The sequence below is a fragment of the Leptidea sinapis genome, chromosome 28 (genome assembly GCF_905404315.1).
Source record: "Leptidea sinapis chromosome 28, ilLepSina1.1, whole genome shotgun sequence".
NCBI classification, from domain to species: Eukaryota; Metazoa; Arthropoda; class Insecta; order Lepidoptera; family Pieridae; genus Leptidea; species Leptidea sinapis.
In genome coordinates, this window is record NC_066292.1 from 6914591 (window position 1) to 6935175 (window position 20585).

General features: G+C 34.0%; 1 protein-coding gene across 1 annotated transcript in view; it reads right to left on the bottom strand.

The window, feature by feature from the left end:
* The window catches only part of LOC126973061 (sodium channel protein Nach-like), a 40275-nt gene that overhangs the window by 12465 nt on the left and 7225 nt on the right, over positions 1–20585 (bottom strand). Inside the window, exons 3-8 of the mRNA XM_050820175.1 lie at positions 19267–19428; positions 18401–18497; positions 17893–17967; positions 15464–15578; positions 13731–13825; positions 13109–13207 (exon numbers count right to left, since the gene is read on the bottom strand). Of these exons, the coding sequence (XP_050676132.1) occupies positions 13109–13207; positions 13731–13825; positions 15464–15578; positions 17893–17967; positions 18401–18497; positions 19267–19428 (643 nt within the window). The remainder of the gene's footprint in view (positions 1–13108; positions 13208–13730; positions 13826–15463; positions 15579–17892; positions 17968–18400; positions 18498–19266; positions 19429–20585) is intronic.

A 20585-nucleotide genomic window follows, 5' to 3' on the forward strand; every position in this document is an offset into this window, starting at 1 on the left:
TATAACTATATTTACACAATACTATGACTACATAAAATTAAAACTATCGTTACGTGGAAGCGTACCAAGAATATTGGCACCATTACCGCGATAGATAGCAGGGCTGATCCGTTGACCGAAATAGCTGCCAGCGCTTGGGTTTCCAGTAGCCTTATTGAGGCGCGAAGATAGTATTTTGAACATTCTCCGCGCCTCTGGGCCCCACGGGCCAAGTGTCTCGACACCAAACGGCACAAAGATGTATGACTCACTGAGGCCAACGTATTTGCGACGCTTGCTGTCTTCGGCAGTCGAAGCAGCAGCCCCAGCACCAACTGACGTAACTTGGACATGTAAATATAGTTATAAGATTTGTTTTGTTTGAATAGTAAATGCTATTTTTACTTTTACTATTATTAATGATGGACCTGTGAAATCCGATATGTTTTAGTATGACAGTAATGTGTTGGCTCTTTGAACATAAATCAATGTATAACATATTTTGCATGGCAATTGACGAAACATATTAAGTTAAATCTTAAGTATAATGTTTCTTGCAAATAAATAATTTCATTTCATTTAATTGTACCTGTATTCGATATAAACTGTTTAATTAGACCTAGAGAGAAGAAGACCAGAAGAGTCCAATAAACATCAAAATTTAAAAAAAAAATTGTGAAAATTCTACAGTAGTTGCTACAGGAATCCTGAGCTATTGGCACTTCGTTGTAATACACTACTAAATCATTATACATCATTGTATTTATTGGATTCAATTACTAATTGTGACAGTAATCTGGACCTTACTGGATCCTTACACAAACAATGAGTTCAAGCTGTAAAGGTTGATGCATCCAATATACGATAATTTCTATTGATACAGTTAATTTTTTATTACTTTTTTTGAAATAATTTTCATTATTTAAACACGACTCATATTTTCAATGCAGTATGTTACAAACTAATTTGTAACGTGTAGACATTGTTAAATACTCTATTTGATTGAAAAGAGTGGCTGTTGAGATTCTTAGATGTTCTTCTCATGAGTTCGACTTCTTACGATCATATGGTAAATTCAGTAATTTAAATAAGTATTTGTGGTGGCGATTCAAAAGCGCTAAGTTTAAGCCTTATTAAATAAAGTTTATTTGACGTTAACACTCTACACTATACCCTCAGGCTAAGTCTAGCTCGTCTTATCAAATAAAAGGCATAAAAGGCATTAATTTTCTCAAAATTGATTCCTTTAGAATTATTTTTGATGTCATTTCTAATAACTACTAGATACTACTACCGCTTCGGAAACAAATGGCGCTCTGAGAGAGAAGAAGCGGCGCAAGAAACTCTCCCAGCATTCTTTTTTTGCGCTCCTTTCAATAAAAATATGCAATATTGTACAGTCAATTCTATCGCTATAAAATAATCACAATCTTGTCTAGATTTTTACGACAGAGCAATTTTTTTATAAAACATTTAAATTTATTTATAGATAATGCCTGAACAGTGGCTGGGACTTTATTATAGAAGTGTATACATTTACCCTTAAAGCTATTATGTATCTTATGAAGCCTACTAGAATTAGTTACAAGCAATCCCTTATTTCTTGTGTTATAATAATGAAAATCACTATTAAGAGCGAATAAAGCTTACTTTTCATCCGTTAATATATAATTAATAATTGAACATAAAACTAATTAAATGTATGTTATGTAAACGTTTCTGTCAGATGATATTTACTCAACACAATGATCTGTGCGATACTCATTTAGGTTTATGAGCACAGTTACGATGTTCACGAAATTGATGAGGTTGAGTAAATAATGTTCAGATTGATTTTGCCAAATAAATGGAAACATGTCGTTCCCATTTATATTACAATAAAGAAATAAGACAATATAATATTTTCTTCAACTATGTTAATGCTTATTTATGTATTAAAAGCTTGTTTATAGTATTATGTTAAAAAGGAGGAGGATCTCAATTCGTCGGTATGTTTTTTTTATCTTTGTTACCTCAAAACTTTCGACTGGGTGAACCGATTTAGATATTTTTTTTTCTATTTGAAAGCTGGTGCTTCCCGTGTGGTCCCATTGTATTTTTGTCCAGATCTGACAGTGGCATCCATGAGAAAACCATAACAGTCTTAAATTTGCTATACATTCGTATCGCAAAATTTTTCTTACTAAACCAAGACTTTTGGAATAAAAATAAACATGTATTATTTTATCATATAAAGTGGTTTTGACTTCGATCAGTAAGACGGAATTCAAATAAATAAAAAAATTTCTAAATTATAAGAATTACTTATATCACGGACTAGTAAAAAAATAAGGACTCTGGGTCACCTTACATTACAGTGTAGCACCAAAACAAGCCGATTAACGTGTAAATACATAGCCTCACACACACACTTACACCACTACAGGCCGATAGGCGGCCATAGTAAGAATTGTAATCGTATGTGATAGATCAGTTTGAGTCTCAATAAAATATTTTAAATATGCCGTCGTGCGTTGTGAAAAATTGTAAAAACGATATTATATAAGTATTTGTGGCCATTTATGGTTATTTAAGGGAGAAAAAATTGTGTAAATAGTATCCCACGTAACCGCACACACACTAGCATAACGGTGCTTCACTGGCTAATATCACGGCGTGGAGTCCTTCTTTTTTTACTCGTCCGTGTATCAGATAAGTAATTCTTATAATCAAATGAAAATTAAAAAAGCAATGCCAACTGTGGAATTTTAAGTAAGTATTTCTTGATTTTAGAATTTTATTGTTTTAATTAAAATCTCGAGGTGGGTTGAGACTGAATTATTGAGTTATCAGGAAGTAAGCGAGATGTAACTAGCCGTTGACGCCGGCTTCGCTGGGCGAATTTTTAAATGAAGGAACGTTGGAATTTGAAAAATAAGTAGCCATAAACCATCTCGGATAAATTTTGCATCGCAGTATCGCAGTTTTATGTCGATACGATCAGTGGTTTAGGCGAGATTGAGCCTCAAACAAACAACATTTTCATTATTTATATGTAAGGTTATTTAGAATTAAGAGAGTCGAATATAATTTTCTTGATTAAATAAAAGATTTCAAAAAGATTAAGACATGTATAAATAATTATGATAATTTTTTTAACAATAATGATTATTTGGTTTCGTTGTATTTCAAGCAATTAAGCAGTATTTATGATATTGGCGTAAATCAAAGAAAATACAACTATTGTATTCCAATATAATTTTATTCTTATGTCGTGGCACTTGGCCCGTGGCGCGGAGAATGTAAAAAAATCTATCTTCTCGCCTCTATAGGCCTACTGGCAACCCAAGCACTGGCAGCTATTTCGGTTGACGGATCAGCCTAGCTCTCCAACGTGGAAATCCTTTGTACACTTCCTCGTATTGATAGTTTTAATTTTATGTTATCATAGTATTGTAATATAAATTAATTGTTTTTTAATATAAATTATTTGTTCAATACTAGTACAGTATAATATTGAACTAAAAGACTAAAGGCTAAACATAAACTAATAATACTTTATTACTTAAAAACCTAAATGCATTAAATACTTTTAAAAGTAAGATTCAATTCAACTATGCAATAATAATCTTTAATGTGCTTTAAGATTTCTCTACGTGGTATGTGTAAATAGAAGATTTGTAGATCTAAGTGTATCGATCACAAAACTGAAACGTGCTTGCGAATATAAAATTGATATTATGCGATATTGACTATAATTCAGTTAATATTACAGTTCTGCATGTGTGTGGGTGGGAATGTATGTTGGATTTAGTTAGTACATGAAGACGTCTGATATACTCCTATTAAATTATCTGTTGTTATTATCTGTACTACAGCTCTTTTTATGGAATACGGCTCATATCTAACTACAATTCAAATTAGCAACTACAGTTCAAATTAGTAATTAATAGCACATTGAAACAGCATCAACTTAATTAATGTTATTTAATTAAATTTAAACTTAAATCTCGTTGATATGGAATTAAATATTCTCATTGGAGACTTATACGTAACATCATAATAATATTGTAAGCAACATCTGCTTGTAACCATCTCTTGATAACTGCGTTATTAGAGTCTGTTTTTCTTTCTTGTTATCTAACACTTATATAGTAACCCATGGACATTGCCGTTGGTTATGCATTTAGTGCTACTTATGCTATTTCTTCCTCTAATGTAATCATCTAGTGTCTAATTGTTTTGTGTCCCAAATTAAATAAAATATCGAGTAAGGGTCACGGAAAAGTGATCACCTATCAATACAAGTGGAATTACATGAACTTTACTGGCCATAAAGATGAGTAAATGTTATTTTTTATAAGGTGCTAATATAGTATTAACACTAAGACGAAAAGTATGGTTGTGCGTGAAAGAAAATTTCTTGTAACCATACTGGGTAGGAATGCCACACACTGAAATGGTGATAAAGATAATTTTTATTTGTGGTGATGAAAATAATGAAAGAAAGAATTATCTACACTGTAAATTGAAGTATAATCAGTCCACATGTTAAAGGTTTTTTTTAGAATAAATTTCATTTATGATTCATGAACAAAACAAAAATTCATCTCCATCATGTCTCGACATTGATTCTCGATCCGACGTGCTATATTCATGGACAAGGATATCGCACACAAAAACAACACTGTACTTATTTAATAGAGAAACTGTGAAAAAAATACTGATTGTATATACATTCTCTAATCAGCAGTAGTCGTCTGTTCTGTAGCTGCTTTAGATAATCAACCTCTTGACAAACTCACCGCGACCCTTGTCCGTCCGCTTGGAAGTTAAAGATTATATATCTAAACAAAAAACTCGTAAAGCAACAGGTCCTGATGATATAACAAATCTCCTCATCAAAAACTTACCTCAAAAGTGCATAGTGTTGCTCTCTAAAATATTCAACGCTTGTTTATTGCTGATATATTTCCCTACGATCTGGAAAACAGCGAAAGTGATTGCATTACACGAGCCCGGCAAAGTGTCTTCAGATCCTGGGGCCTACCGGCCCATTAGTTTACTTCCTTCTCTAGGTAAATTACTAGCTATTAGACGAGCAATTTTAGTTTCCGGGGAGGTAGCTCAACTGTTCAACAACTAGCGCGGGTTACTGAATATGTGTCACACAACTTAAATCTAAAGAAGTCGACTGGTATGTTCCTACTGGACATCGAAAAGGCTTTTGACAATGTATGGCACGATGCATTACTGAGTAAACTGATTAGCCTGGATACTCCTATTATGCTTGCGAAATTAATAAAATCGTACTTGACTGAAATACATTTTATAGTTCATGTTGGTGAAAACTCTTCATCTCCAAAATCAGTACCTGCTGGAGTCCCCCAGGGCTCCGTCCTGGGACCTTATCTGTTTCAAATCTTTGTGAATGACATCCCCATACAAAACCACACAAACATCGCATGCTTTGCTGATGATACAGCGTCCTTTATCTCATCAAACGATATAGATTTAATAGTTAGCCGGCTCTGATTATCAATAGACCTACTTCTTGCCTATATCAAAAGATGGAAACTTAAAATAAACACGTCAAAAACAGAAGCGATACTTTTCACTAGAAAACGCAAAATACCTCACACTAAAATACACGTCAAATTAAGGTCAATGACTACCAAATTTCTTGGAGCAAGTCAGTTAAATATTTAGGTATCACCTTAGATAAAACACTCAACTGGACAGCAAAAACTTCAAGATTTCGCCAAGAAGGTATGAAGGCCATGAACGCTCTAATTCCAGTCTTCAACAGAAAATCCTGTCTGAGCAGCCAAACTAAATTTAGCATTTATCGCACCCTAGTCCGACCCTGTATAACCTACGAATGTCCCGTATCGAGCTACACGTGTAATAAGAATTTTAAAAAGCGGTAAAATATTCATACGATATCCCAATATTTACAAATCTCACTAAATTACATAACAATATTGGCCTGTCTAATGTCTATTCTTATTTACACAAAGTTTCAAAAAAATTTACTCACACCTCAATACTAAAAACAATGATGAGTTAATTACCAGCATAGGTAGGTAACCAAATAAAACAAAAAAAAAATAAACAAACTAAACATTAAAAAATTTAAACATTATCGATAAATACAAAATATTTAACATCGGCACTTACTCAACTGGACTTGTCTAGCTATGAGTCATCACTCAAAAGGCACAAATACTCGTGCAGGTACGAACTACAAAGGATTTTGTATATTGTCGCTCGTATGCAGAAGCTAACTAGGGTGCTGGAGACATGCGAGCGACAACGACTGGTCGCGTCCACTTTTGCGTAGCACTGATTCTCAAAAAAAATTCTCTTACAAACCTGATTCTCAGTTACCACTCAAAACGGCGGCATCGCCACCTTCACGCTTCACGCCATTGTTTCTTGCTGTTATTTATGGACAAATGTATAATTTGGATTATCTACCTATATTGTATAAAATGTAATGCTGCTTAGGTTCTGAAGCATGCATATAATTATATAAGTTATCTGTTTGTTATTTATAATAATGAAGTATACATAAATTAAGTAATTGTAATTTTAAATTCCTGTTAAAAGTTTTTCTAATACAAGCCATATCTATTAATGTACACTGGAAACATACAACTGCAATAATTTAGATAATAAAGAAATTTCATATCATCACTTTCACTAATTGCGCTTGTTCAAGTTTGAAGTAAAGAACTGATTTAATATTTTGTTATATTCTTAAAGATGACCTACCTAAAATTACCTCCCACCTAAAATTATGATGTTGAGAGTGAAACTGCAAAATCTGTATTTTATTATCATTTCACGAACGACGACTTTTGCTACAACCAGAAGTTTTACTAGCAAGCTATATTCAGTATTGTGAATGGTACCCCAGAGGAGATAAGAGGAATAGAGTACTGAGGAAGGCAGTTCATAAGATGGTAGAATGGACTGAAACAGACAGGAGGACCACCATGGACTAGAAAACCAAGGAACTGGAAAGAATGGAAGACCTTGGAGGAGGCCTTTGTCGAAGGAAAAGTTAACAGAAGGAGAACACAGACTGTTTTAAAGTTAATGCATATAATTAAGTTTATATAGTAATGTAAGTTTAGTTAATAAATTAAAATGTATATTATTGTTAGTATTTAAAAATTACGTTTGATTAACTGTTATAAAGGCTTTATTATTATTATATTTAGTATTGTAGGAAGTATTAATGCTTTTTTACTTCTAAAATGGCTTCGAGAACATCTACTTGTTATCGAATGATTTAAGCGAAGATTGTTTGTTGATACATACAAGTTAATTTATGAAATAATTAAAAACCGTTTACTTTTCCCAGTTGTTCAAAACATAATCAAGTGAAAATATGACGAGTTGCAATAATTTGAGACAAATTTTTCTTCAAGCTTCGTCACTTGTTATTTGCATTCTGAAGTACTACTTATGCTAACTTCATTTGTATGTAAAGTGTGGGGCAGGGTTATTCATTATGCAGATGACAACATTATAAGGAATTCTTGTTTTGTTACAAGGGCGGAGACGATATTCTCGCTGCGTAGACTAGTAGATTAAGACCACGGAGTGAATGATAATTATTTTAAATTGACTTTAAGAGAAGGAGGAGGTTCTCAATTCGCTCTCAATATACACATTATATGACTTCCGATGATATAGTTAAAATATATTCTAATCTGTAATAACAGAGGTCTTGGACAGACCTTTCCAAGTCAAATTTATATTAACTTTAATCAAATAATAACAAATATTTAAGTAATCTGAATTACTGAATCTACTATAATATGTTCGGAAAAAGTACATCTCGGGAGAAGAAAACACAAGGAACTCAACAGCCACTCTTTTGAATCAAATAGAGTATTTTACAATGGCTTGATTTAATGATAATATAATAAATTAGTTGTTTGTGAGGTACTGCATCCAATATAAGAATCATATTCAAAGTTGTAGCAACTGTATAAATATAAATTATATATATTAAATTGTTTATGTAAGGATACTTCGTGAACATGATGGTCGTGATTACTGTTATAATTATTAGTAATCGCATTAAACAAATACAATGACTTATTAACTATAACATATCAACCTGGCACCACAAGGCATAAAAGGCATTTATTTTCTCAAAATTGATTCCTTTAGAATTCTTTTTGATGTCATTTCTTATACTACTAGATACTACTACCGCTTCGGAAACAAATGGCGCTCTGAGAGAGAAGAAGCGGCGCAAGAAACTCTCCCAGCATTCTTTTTTTTTGCGCTCTTTTCAATAAAAATATACAATATTGTACAGTTGCTATAAAATAATCACAATCTAGTCCCAGGCTGTCCGATCATTTAGATATTAAGCAGTGGAGTAATAGGATTTACGACAGAGCCATTTTTTTATAAAACATTTAAATTTATTTATAGACAATGCCTGAACAGTGGCTGGGACTTTATTGTAGAAGTGTATACATTTACCCTTAAAGCTATTATGTATCTTATGAAGCCTACTAGAATTAGTTACAAGCAATCCCTTATTTCTAGTGTTATAATAATGAAAATCACTATTAAGAGCAAAAAGGTGACGATTTTTGTGAACATATATTAAATTTTCATAAATGTACTGACAATAAACAGTCATAATATTTATTTCTTTAAATTTTTCTTTGAGAGACTGTCTATAACCAAGCTGATATATAGCACGAACAGCTCTCTTTTGCAGAGCAAACACTATATCAATGTCAGCAGCATGACCCCATAGTAATATACCGTACGTCATGATGCTGTGAAAATAACTAAAGTACACTAATCTAGCGGTCGCAACATTCGTGTACTCTCTAATCTTTCTAACTGCATATGCCGCAGAGCTGAGTCTATCTGCTAGATGGGTAATATGTGGACCCCACTGAAGCTTTTTATCTAACGTGATACCCAGGAAGACCGACAAGCAGCACCTATTCACGATTTGACGCATGGACTAGCCATCGTGGTCATGACGAACCATGAAAATTTATTGAATTAGGTGTTACTTTGCGAAAATCCATAAGTATAAAAATTATTTAAGTTAGGGTATATATAGGTCAAACAGGTCGAAAATTTCGAAATTAGATTAAAGGAACATATTGCCGCATTTACGAATAATCATCCCGAAAAATCACACTTCGCGAAACATTTAATTGATACAGGTCACTCACTCGGAAACAATAATAATTATAATATTTTACATATATGTGAAAAAGGATTTCGCTTAAATGTCTTAGAGCAATTAGAAATAATAAAACACAAAAATAACAATATGTTTACATTGTTGAATGAACAAAAAAATTTAGTCCCATCACCTTTGTTACGTGTCTCTTCCGGGGGTAATACGTCACAATAGCCGACCAATCACAGCGCGTCATTTCATGGGACGAGGGTATAAAAGAGCGGCTTTCGGCTCATTTGATTCAATCTCGTGCCAGATTTTGGCGAGACAACACGTCCTGAGGATGCCTCGTGTAGAGGCGAAACACGTGTCGAATTGTTTTAAAAACAAATATTGGCGGAATTAACACTAAAGAAAACTTAAATAATTTGTATGACGAACCATATATATACGAATGATAACTACAAAATTACAAAAATAATTCTCACAAAGCCAACCCACCAAACGGTTCTATGTAATGTAATATATCGTTTGCTTACTGGTCAAACGTGTTAAATGATCGATATTTGACTATTATAAAATTGTATTGCTGTGAAACGATATGTACCAAATATAAGATAAAGTATTTAACTTTATTTGTATTGACTTGAGTAGCAGCACTTGAGATAATTAACGAATAATTAATATTATATTGACCGGGAGCTTACACTAGCTGTAATTGAAAAAATAGATATGAAATCAAAAATAGGTATGAAATATAGATTTCATATCTAATTTTTCAATTACAGCTAGTGTAAGCGATTATAGAATCGTCAAAAAGTTGGCAAGTTGAATGATAATGGTAAGCTCATAATAAAACTATAAATTGAGGAAAGTCGAGAAGTTCGATGGACTATTACCAACAAGGCTGAAGTTAGGTCTTCAATTAACACGACACTATACCGAAGATATCCCAGACGTGAGCGTGTACGAGTTTAGTATAGCCCTAAAACAGCTTAAAAATAACAAGGCGTCGGGTGATGATAGAATTACAGCTGGGCTTCTGAAGTTGAGCCAGCTGAATGGCATTTTTCCAACTGTGCTTAGAACGTTTGTGCCTTTGTTGAACGTTGCCAGTCTTAACGCGCTTATACCGGCACTCATACTCAAACAAAAGGCGTATTCTTTGACTCATGGAAGTTAGCCCGTATCCATCCGAATCAAAAGGAAGGCGGCAGTACGGATCCAGCTTATTACCTCTCTGCTCTCCAAATTATTGAAAGCATAATTAACCGACAGCTCTTGGTATCTCTACAGGATCACCTGTTGATCAACGACCGACAGTACGGATTTCATTTATCACGAGGAGTGTTACGAAGAGTTGTTTCACCTGATTCCTGCCGCCGAATTTCACCTTCGCAGGACGTGTCCTGTGGCGTGCCACAAATTAGGATATAACCCCACATTCTGTATATGTGGCGTTCCTCCACAGTGCGCTTTCAAGAAACTTTCTTCCACGTAAAACAAAATTGTGAAATGAGCTTCCTGATGCGGTGTTTCCGGGACGACTACATGGTCCTTCAAAAAATGTGCGAACACCTTCAACACCGGCAACACTGTTTTGATTCCTCTGGTGTTGCAAGAGAATGTGAGCGACTTGATTTCTTAACACCAGGTGACCCATACGCTGTTCTCATTGTTGTCCTCCTGCTTCAAAATAAAAAAAATTCAACCACAGCCTAATATCATTGTATCACAAAAAAAAATTTCCTGCAAGCGCGTGCGTACGTGTCACTTCAATATTATCGTTATAAGGGAGGAATGTCACTAGAGTTCCTATAAGTAGAAAGTAATAAATGTTTTTACTATGTTACTAGACCTAAACTGCGGGATGACATGATGATTCATACAGATAATAATGATAATGAAATGTAAATAATGATGTATTTTAACTAGATTAAACTGACAAGAAAAAAAAGTATGTGTGTCAGCTCCGACGCACGACTTTAGTTTTCTCCTCAAGAACGATTGTCTTTAAACAGGTACTAAGCAAAATCAATTTCAATGGAGTCGGTTACAAACAGACATACAGCAGAAGCTAATAAAAGCGTATTAATTAAATAAATCCTTATCGCTCAAATTATGCCAGGAAATGCCCAAACACAACTCCTATTAAAAGCGGAACTCAAAATTCCAATTTAAAAGGTCCATCAAGAAAGTTACATTTTAGCACACCCTAATAGGTATATTACACTACATGTGTAAGCTATCACGCAGTATACTGTGTATGCTGGCTACACACAAGTATACACACACCCACACACACGACTGAAAAGTGAAAGGTGCGCGAGAAATGATGCGCACCAAAAACGTTACTATCCCATTTGATGAGTAGGTTTTACTCTCCATATTATTTTCATACCGAGCGCCTTATATGAAAACCGATTCTTAATTAGTAAACTCCAAAAACCTATGTGTATTTATGTGAGTTCTCTTGTATTTTTTGCCGAAACAAAGTAAATAAATGTATTTACTCCGGTTCAACAGAATTGTTAATGACATTTTATTGCCATTTATCATATTTTAACATAAGTAACTTTGCTTTAAATAATCCTGTCACTTATTTTATATTATCGCCAGTAGATAGAGCATCAAAAAATACATATAACGGCATAACACTAAACATTTAACTCATTTTGGACAAAATATGGATTTAACATGTTTTACCAGCAAGCCGATGATATATAGACCAGGGCCGAAGCCTTCAAAAACGGTAAAAGTGAAAAAAAAATACAGTAGGATGTAACTCATTAGAAAGGAGAGGAATACCTATTGCCGGAAATCAAGATAAACCATTTTTTTCCCTTAAAAACTCACCCCCTCCCACTTCCCGAACTCGGATCGACCGTAATTTATTTTTCCTTTATTCTTATAGCACGGCTTTTTGATTAAGGAGATTGAATGTATTCTATCTTTCTGTTACAAACTATGCATATATTATTACAAATAATTTGGGATGCTAGTGTAAGAATACCTATGTGTTTAAGGTGTTTTCTAAGGGATTCTAATAGTCTCACCATCGCCCTTTTTTGCCTTTTCCATATCAGCTGTTTTCCCGCATAACAAAACTCCATATGACATAAAACTAAGGGAACTGACTGAAATTTATCACTCTCCATGTGTTAGTATCAGTAAGATTTTTAATTCTTCTGATAGCAAACTGCACTAGCAGGACTGTGTTAATTTGAGATTGCCTCAATATTAAACTACAATGGGGTGCCCCCCATTGTAGTTTTTCATCTTATACTCTTTGATAATTTTTTTTATGTTTGAAATTCAAAAAAATGAGAATTCAATACATTTTGTTTTACTCGCGTTACGTGACAAATTATTCACCCTGAACCATATAGATATATTTTCTAAGGACGGGTTAGTTATCTAAGTTGTGTAAATATTTTAACGAATGAAGTGTCGTCTGCGAAAAAAGGAATCTCACATTCTTTCGTATCTACAAAAATTGTAAATCATCAATGTGGACGAGGAATAAGAAAGGTCCTAGGATTGAACACTGACGCACGCCCATTCGCATTACAGCTTCTAATGAATGTTAATTATTAATAACAACTTTCTGGGTTCTATTAGTAAAAATGATATTATAAGATCAAGTGATATATTATCTTTGAGATAAGATGATTAAATAGACTATCAAAATACTAGCGTAAAGACTAACAAAGCGTGCGAGAGAAAACATATTATTTGAGGATACAACGTTACTTATAACTTATGTGGGTTAGTTAGTTAGTTCAGAATTATTATTGAGATTTGAATAAAATTGATATTACATAAATTGAGGACTGATAGTTTATTACTCGATAATTTTTACAATCTTAAATTAATTTATATACGGATAATGTATTTTTTTCTGTACTTTCTTTTTTCCAACCCAAGCCTGTTTAAATGATTTATTCTTATTTATATCCTTAGATAGAATACTGGGCATAAAACCAATGATCTCCAGTATAAACCAAATGATCTCTATAATGCTGATGATGGATCCTCCCAAACATAGACCAAAGATTCCACCGAGATTTGCTGTGAACAATTCACAAAGAACAAAATGAATTATGTGAAAAATAAAACAAGTATCGATAAATGAAAAAGCTAGCATCATAGTGACTTGTAGTTTTAGATATTCGATTATAGGAACGCGTTTAAGATGGAGTTTCACTTGTCTGTTGGTTATTCAAGTTGATTAATATAGAAGCGACGTTTTATTAATCTAATACATTAACCTATAACGTAATTTGAATTTTTGTATTGTAAATAAACTGAGAACCAAAGTCACCATCATAGCTCAAATGGTTGAGAAACTGAAGTGAACGTGGACAGGGCACATAGCTCGACAGAAAGACGGCCGTTGGGGTAGTAACGTCCTCGAACGGGGACCACGTAATGGAAGAAGTATTGTTGATACGCCCTACAAGATGGTTGGATGAGGGCAGCGCATGATCGATCGTCATGGCGATCTTTGGGAGAGGTATTTGTCCAGCAGTGGACGTCTTCCGGCTGAAATAATGATGATGAAATAATTTTAACGTGTATGTTTTGTACACACCGAGCATCTGATCCCAAGTATAAAGTACTTCTCTTCTGTATTTAATGCACATGTTATTAGCGTAATGTACTGCCACCCGAGTCATACCGTCCTCCCTGTAATTATAATGTGAACCATGGTTAATATACAAGCGACTATACTGTTTGAGATGATATGAGTGTAGATCAACGCACGAACGTACAACACATGTTATTAATACAATTTAATTAAGAAACAGACCATAGTAAACAAAATAGTTGTATTTTATTACTATTAATAGATCGATAAAATTGAATATTCTATCAAAAATATTAATATACAGGCCTCTAAAAAAAATCAAATTGTTTGTATTAAATAAATAAAGTAAATAGAAAAATATAAAAAAATACCGTGGTCACACCGGTTTATCACACCAGTGTGACTACGAGTAATTTTTTTTCCTCGTCGTCACAACTAGGGTTTCACTACACCCAGTTGGTAAGTGATATAATTAGTGATGTGTCAATTTCTATTCTCATAGATAGTGATAGTTGAGATAACAAATGACTAACGGACGGAAAATGTTTTTTTTTTTCACCTCTTCAGCACGAAAAGGGCGCTATTGCTACGTGAAAACTCGCACCAAAAATGCTTTTTGCTGCAAACGTGCGGCAAAGTGATTTAAATTTCGAACTCCACGGGGCCATACATCCGGGGATTACTGCGCGTTAAAAAAATATACAATGCGATCCTGTGCGTTCCGAAACTCATTTTAGCCTAGGGTATTATCTCATTGTCACAAAAATTTATTATCTTAATTGTTTCTCTTACTATAATGTATGTTTCACAAGAGAGCAAATTTTTTTTTGTCTTGACAGATTGTACTCATCACATCACTAAAGTTAATATATAAAAGGTGTAGTAAAACCCGTGGTATGAAGACGAGGAAATAGGTATTTGTTCTTAAAAGTGGACATGGAAATTGATATTGCAAAAAGCCCAAGGAGGAAGAGACAAATTAAAAAACATAAATTGGTTATTAATATGCAAACGAAACTTATTAATAATTAAATATCTTTAGGCCACTTTATGGAAATACGACGTTCATTAATATACCTATGTACAAAATTTATACATATTTGCCTATTTTGACAGATTTTACTTATCACACCACTAACGTTAATATATAAAAGATGTAGTAAAAGTAATATGAAGATCACTTCATATCAATGAAGACGAGGAAAAAGCATTTTCCGTCCATAGTCATTCGTTATCTAAACTATCGAGAATGTCGAGATCATGAGAATAGAAATTGACACATCACTAATTACATCACTTACCAACAGGATGTAGTAACTCTCTTGGTGTGACGACGAGGAAAAAAAATTACTCGTTGTCACACTGGTGTGACCATAAGGGACGAGACGAGCAGGACGTTCAGCTTTCTTGCAGTGCAGTGCCGCTCAAGATAATTGAAAAACCCAATAATTCTGAGCAGCACTACAACTGCGCTAATCACCTTGCGATATAACTTGTTAACTCCCATTTGCATACTAATTTCACTAGCTACGTCACCCTTCAGACAGAAACACAATAATGCGTAATCTAGCCGGCATTCTGAGCAAAGGAGCCTCCCACTGCTAAAGTATAATTATTAATGTCATCTAGTAAATCATTAATTAGAGCCACTTGCATTGATTTTTAATTCTGCAATAGAAGAGATAGTATTTTTTGGCAGAATTTTCAAGTATAATATTTAAACACTTTGTAAGTACCTCGCATTTCTATCTTCTTTTATAAAGTCTGCTTCAGTTTCATACTGTACGAAATCGCACTTCTGGTAACAATCGTTGTTTGACAATATCTTGCGTAAATCTTCTTGAACCTGGCCTTAAGTAATAAAAAAAGGACATAATTGACAGGATATATTTGATATTTTGAATTTTAAATGATAGAGTTGAAAATTTTTTGTACTATGTACTAAAAATCTTCCAAAAGCTATACCAGATATCATCGAATTATTTTGTAGAGACTATAACTAGATATACAGCGAAAATTTGGCTTTACACGGATTACTGTTCTCACTACTTGGCAGGGGCTCCCCATTACTACCTTCTTCAATTTGACCACTTTGACCACACCTATCTAATAGTGGCTCTAATATATCTGATCAGCTTGATTCTTTGGCGTTGCGTAAAAATGTAGGCTCTCTCTTTTATCGGATATATCACGAGGCGTGCTCAGGGTATTTGAGTGGATTAGGCTACTGTATCCCCGAACCGATACGACAAGGCTACGAGGGTCCTTGAAGCTAAGAGTATATGCCCATCTCAAGAGCCGGCAAGGGATCTCTTCATCTCTGGGATTGTTGATGTGCATGGTTGGTTGGTTTTTTTACTTTCCATCAGGTCACTCTCAATTTGCCCCGTCTAATATATCGCGATCCAGTAAACTTTTATTATGTTGAACAATTTTTTTTTATGGAATAGGAGGACAAACGAGCGTACGGTTTACCTGTTGTTAAATGATCACCGCCGCCCACACTCTCTCGCAACACCAGAGGAAACACAGGAGCGTTGCCGGCCTTTCAGGAAAATGTACGCGCTTTTTTTGAAGGTACCCATGTCGTATCGTTTCGGAATCACCGCACAAGGAAGTTCATTCCACAGCTTTGTAGTACGTGGAAGAAAGCTCCTTGTAAACCGCACTGTGGAGGACCGCCACACATCCAGATGGTGAGGATGATATCCTAAATTGTGGCGTGTCGTGCGAAGATGGAATTCGGCGGCAGGAATTAGGTTAAACAGCTCTTCGGAACACTCCCCGTGATAAATGCGGTAGAAGACGCACAATGAAGCGACGTCTCTACGCAACGCCAAGTGATCCAGCCGTTCACAGAATACTGGGTCCCCGACAATTCGAGCTGCTCTGCGTTGCACGCGGTCAAATGGATCGAGCTGATACTGGGGTGCGCCAGACCAGAGATGACAGCAATACTCCATGTGTGGCCGCTTTGTACAGCGCTAGAATGTGGGCCGGCTTGAAGTATTGCCGTGCTCTATTAATGACGCCCAGTTTCTTTGAAGACAATTTGGCTTTGCCCTTCAGATGGCCACGGAATTGGCAGTCGCTCGAGATTTCGAGACCAAGTATTCTAGGCGAGGCTTTTAGGGAAGTGTTGTCGAAGAGAGCGGTGATACGACAAATGGGTTCGATTAATTACACTTCGATCATTTTCCATCGTTTTTGTTTTCTTCTTTCACGGGATTCTTTAGAACCATTATAAATCACAATAATGGAATGGATATTAAAAAATACGTAATTATAACTGCACTGATTGCCTTGCACGAAGTGAAAATGTTTGGTGAGGGGTCTATTGTCATGGAATCAAAATTCTTCATTTATGTGAAAATGGAAATACTCTCAGCCAAATTATTTCAAGAGACATGAAAAATATACCTTGGGTTTCCCAGCAAGGTTCTATCTACACGTCAAGGCACTACACATACAATTTTGGCTGGTGGTCAATGTTCCGGATTTTATAAGAATTGTCACTTGTCTAGTCCAGATCTCAAACCCTTTGGCTTTAATTATCGTCAGTTTTAGAAGTGCTTCCGATAAACAATACTTCGACATCGAGTCGCCTAAGAAATTTCTAGAACAAGCAGTTACTAAATTTCTCATTGAAAGTCCATAGATAGATAGTTTTTTATCATAACCAGACTGGATTGAATGACCTTACTGAAATCGGAGAAACATGTGTCGAATCGGTTAAACACAAATAATAGCGGGATTTACGCTTAAAAAGACATAACATCTGGACAATAAAACAACGATTAATTCAATATATTTTCTTATTTTTTTATCTATTGCTGAGATTTCAGTAGTTTTAAGAAATTATTATTTCATAAAGACAAACGGAATTCTTTTATTTTTACAAGTTATGAACGAAAGAGGATTTACAATTTTGGGTTTATTTATTTTACTTTTGCTCGGTGTGAAATTCATATTTATTTTAGGTAATGCAGATATAGAAATTACTTCATAAAAATAATTGCGTTTTTTTTAGTAGGTGACAGAACTTACAGCCAGACTAGGTAATAACAGAAAAAAATTACAGTATTTTCATATGATAATACAATGTTGATTTTGCCCTAACATTAACTTAATCAATTAAAATTAATTAATCAATATTAGTACAAACCTAACATCTGATATATACACACATGTCCCGCCCAATTGCATGGCAGATACTCGTTGACTAGGTTCAAATTTTGTGCTGAAATAAATAATTATGTCTTAATGAGTAAGAATTCTCTCATTTCCTGCAAAATCGAATCAGAAATGTGCCCAAATGATTGCGAAACTAAAGTAGCAGTGGACAGGTCACATAGATCGATGGACAGATGGCTGGTGGGACAGAAAAGTACTCTAATGGCGACCACGTACCGGAAGATGGAGTGTTAGTAGGCCCCCCCACAAGATGGACCGACGATCTGGTCAAGATCGCAGGAGTACGTTGGATGATGGCAGCGCAGGACCGAACGTCGTGGAGATCGTTGGGGGAGGCCTTTGTCCAGCAATGGACGTCTTCCGGTTGATGATCATAGTAATAATATCAAATATTTTTTTTGTCGGCATATTTTGAAAATTTAACATAAATAACGATGCTTTGCACATAAAATATATTGAAAAAGTTTTAACATACTTACATGTATAATAGAATGGTAAACATTGGCAGTAATCAGCTGCTATCTTCAATAACAACATTGTAACGCAACTTTGGTACGAATTCGTGTTAAAACCATCCTGTAAGAGTCTCTAATTTTGATAAATGTTAAATATTGTCTTACATTCGTTACATACATAACTAGTTACAAATGTATATCCTTATAATTGCATAATATGTTATAAAGGTTTTTTTTTATGACAATAGGGGACGAGACGAGCAGGACGTTAATCTGTTGGTAGTTCATAAGTACTGCCCATTAAAATGCAGTGCCGCTCAAGGATTCTTGAAAACCCCAATACCTCAGAGCGGCGCTTCAATTGCGCTGGTCACCTTGAGACATAAATATGTATGTTAAGACTGTTTTCTCAGTAATTTCACTAGCTACAGCGCCTTTGATAACGAAACACAATAATGTTTACACATTACTGCTTCACGGCAGAAATAGCGGCGAAATCACGACATCCTGTGCAAAGGAGCCTCCCACTCCCACAATTACTTTCTTCATCGTCAATTCGTCTTCTTTATTAAATTTAGTCTCATTGTAATATATATATATAATATTTCATACCCTTTCCGTAATTTAAACCATGTGCTTTGGGGGCCCAGTGACGTGTAGGACAGGTATTATTTAACTATTTCATGCACTGGTCTCTCACAATTAAAGCAATGTCTAAATATCAATACTCATAAACTGTGTATTTACACTATGTGATTGTGAGAGAAAATAAATATTATTATATTTTGAATTAGAATGTTTTAATATAATAAAATACAATTTAGTGCTCAATATCTATGGAATAATTTAAAAATTAAATGATATTTAAATACACTCACTATGTAACTCACCGACTCTACGAAGCAGTTTCTGCTCTTCACTGATAGTGATGTGACATCAGAGGATGAGTCTATCATGGATACGTCGACACTAACATCGAAGAACATATCTGGGCTTAGTGCTATAGAATTCTCAAGAAGTGTCAGGTTACTGAATTGGTCGAAAATGTACATCTGCAAATAAAACTGGTCTGGATTTTTGAAATATAATTATTTCTTAGCCCATTTAGTAGGAGAATTCAACTTAATTGTAACACTTTAAGATACATAACAGGTTTATGCTTTAATGTAAACTTTCATATTAAAGTCTCAGCCACTGTTAAGGTCTCCGTCGCAAATTCCACTATTCCACGGCTGAATATAATATAAGTGATCAGACAGCCTGGGACTAGATTGTGATTATTTTATACCAATAACAATGACGGTACAATATCGTATATGTTATATATTATAATTCAACTGAAAAATGGAAAATAAATTTTAATTGAAAATAGTGTAAAAAAAATATATTTCATTGTAAAAAAAAGCGTGGGGTGTAGAAGAATTATTATTTTAATAATATCTTAAAAAGCACCCCACGCTTTTCTACAATAAAATATATTTTTTTACACTATTTTCAATTAAAATTTATTTTCTATTTTTTAGTTGACATTTATATAAAGCGTGCTTTTTAGTTTTTTTTAACTATTATTTATTTTTTATTTTTTTAGTTAAATTTTCATTAAAAGCTTATTTTTAAAACTATTAAGGACTTTAACATCAATTCCTGCCTTATCGACTATAAATGAAAATTATATAAAATAACAAAAATCATATCTTGCAAATTGAAAAATTGAATAATTTTATCAAATTAGTGTAATGTCATCGGTCCTCGATAAATCTACAAAGTTTGAACGAAATCTAGCCGTTTAAAGTGGGTCAAAATCGCGCCCAAAACAGTCGGTTACAAACATACAGGTGAAGCTAATATAAAGCGTATAAAAACAGCGCAATATAAGAATAATATTATTTTTCAATTTTATTCTTAGATTAGTCGATATGAAGCAATGCAATTTTAAATAATTACTTTACATTTCGGTTTTGAACACTGGTTTGTAGCTTCTCCGGAATTTGTTTATTAAAGACTAAGGGAAATTTTTTATATTTTTAAGTTAAATTATAAGCGGGCCTTAAAATTTTGAGTTTATTTATTGAGCTTTGGCTTTGGCTCGGTGTGAATTATATATTTATTTTAGAAAATGCAGATATAGAAAATCATCATTATAATGGAAAATAAGACTTAGTTCTACTCCTAATAAGGGCCTAGTTTTAATTTTACTATCCAAAGTAAG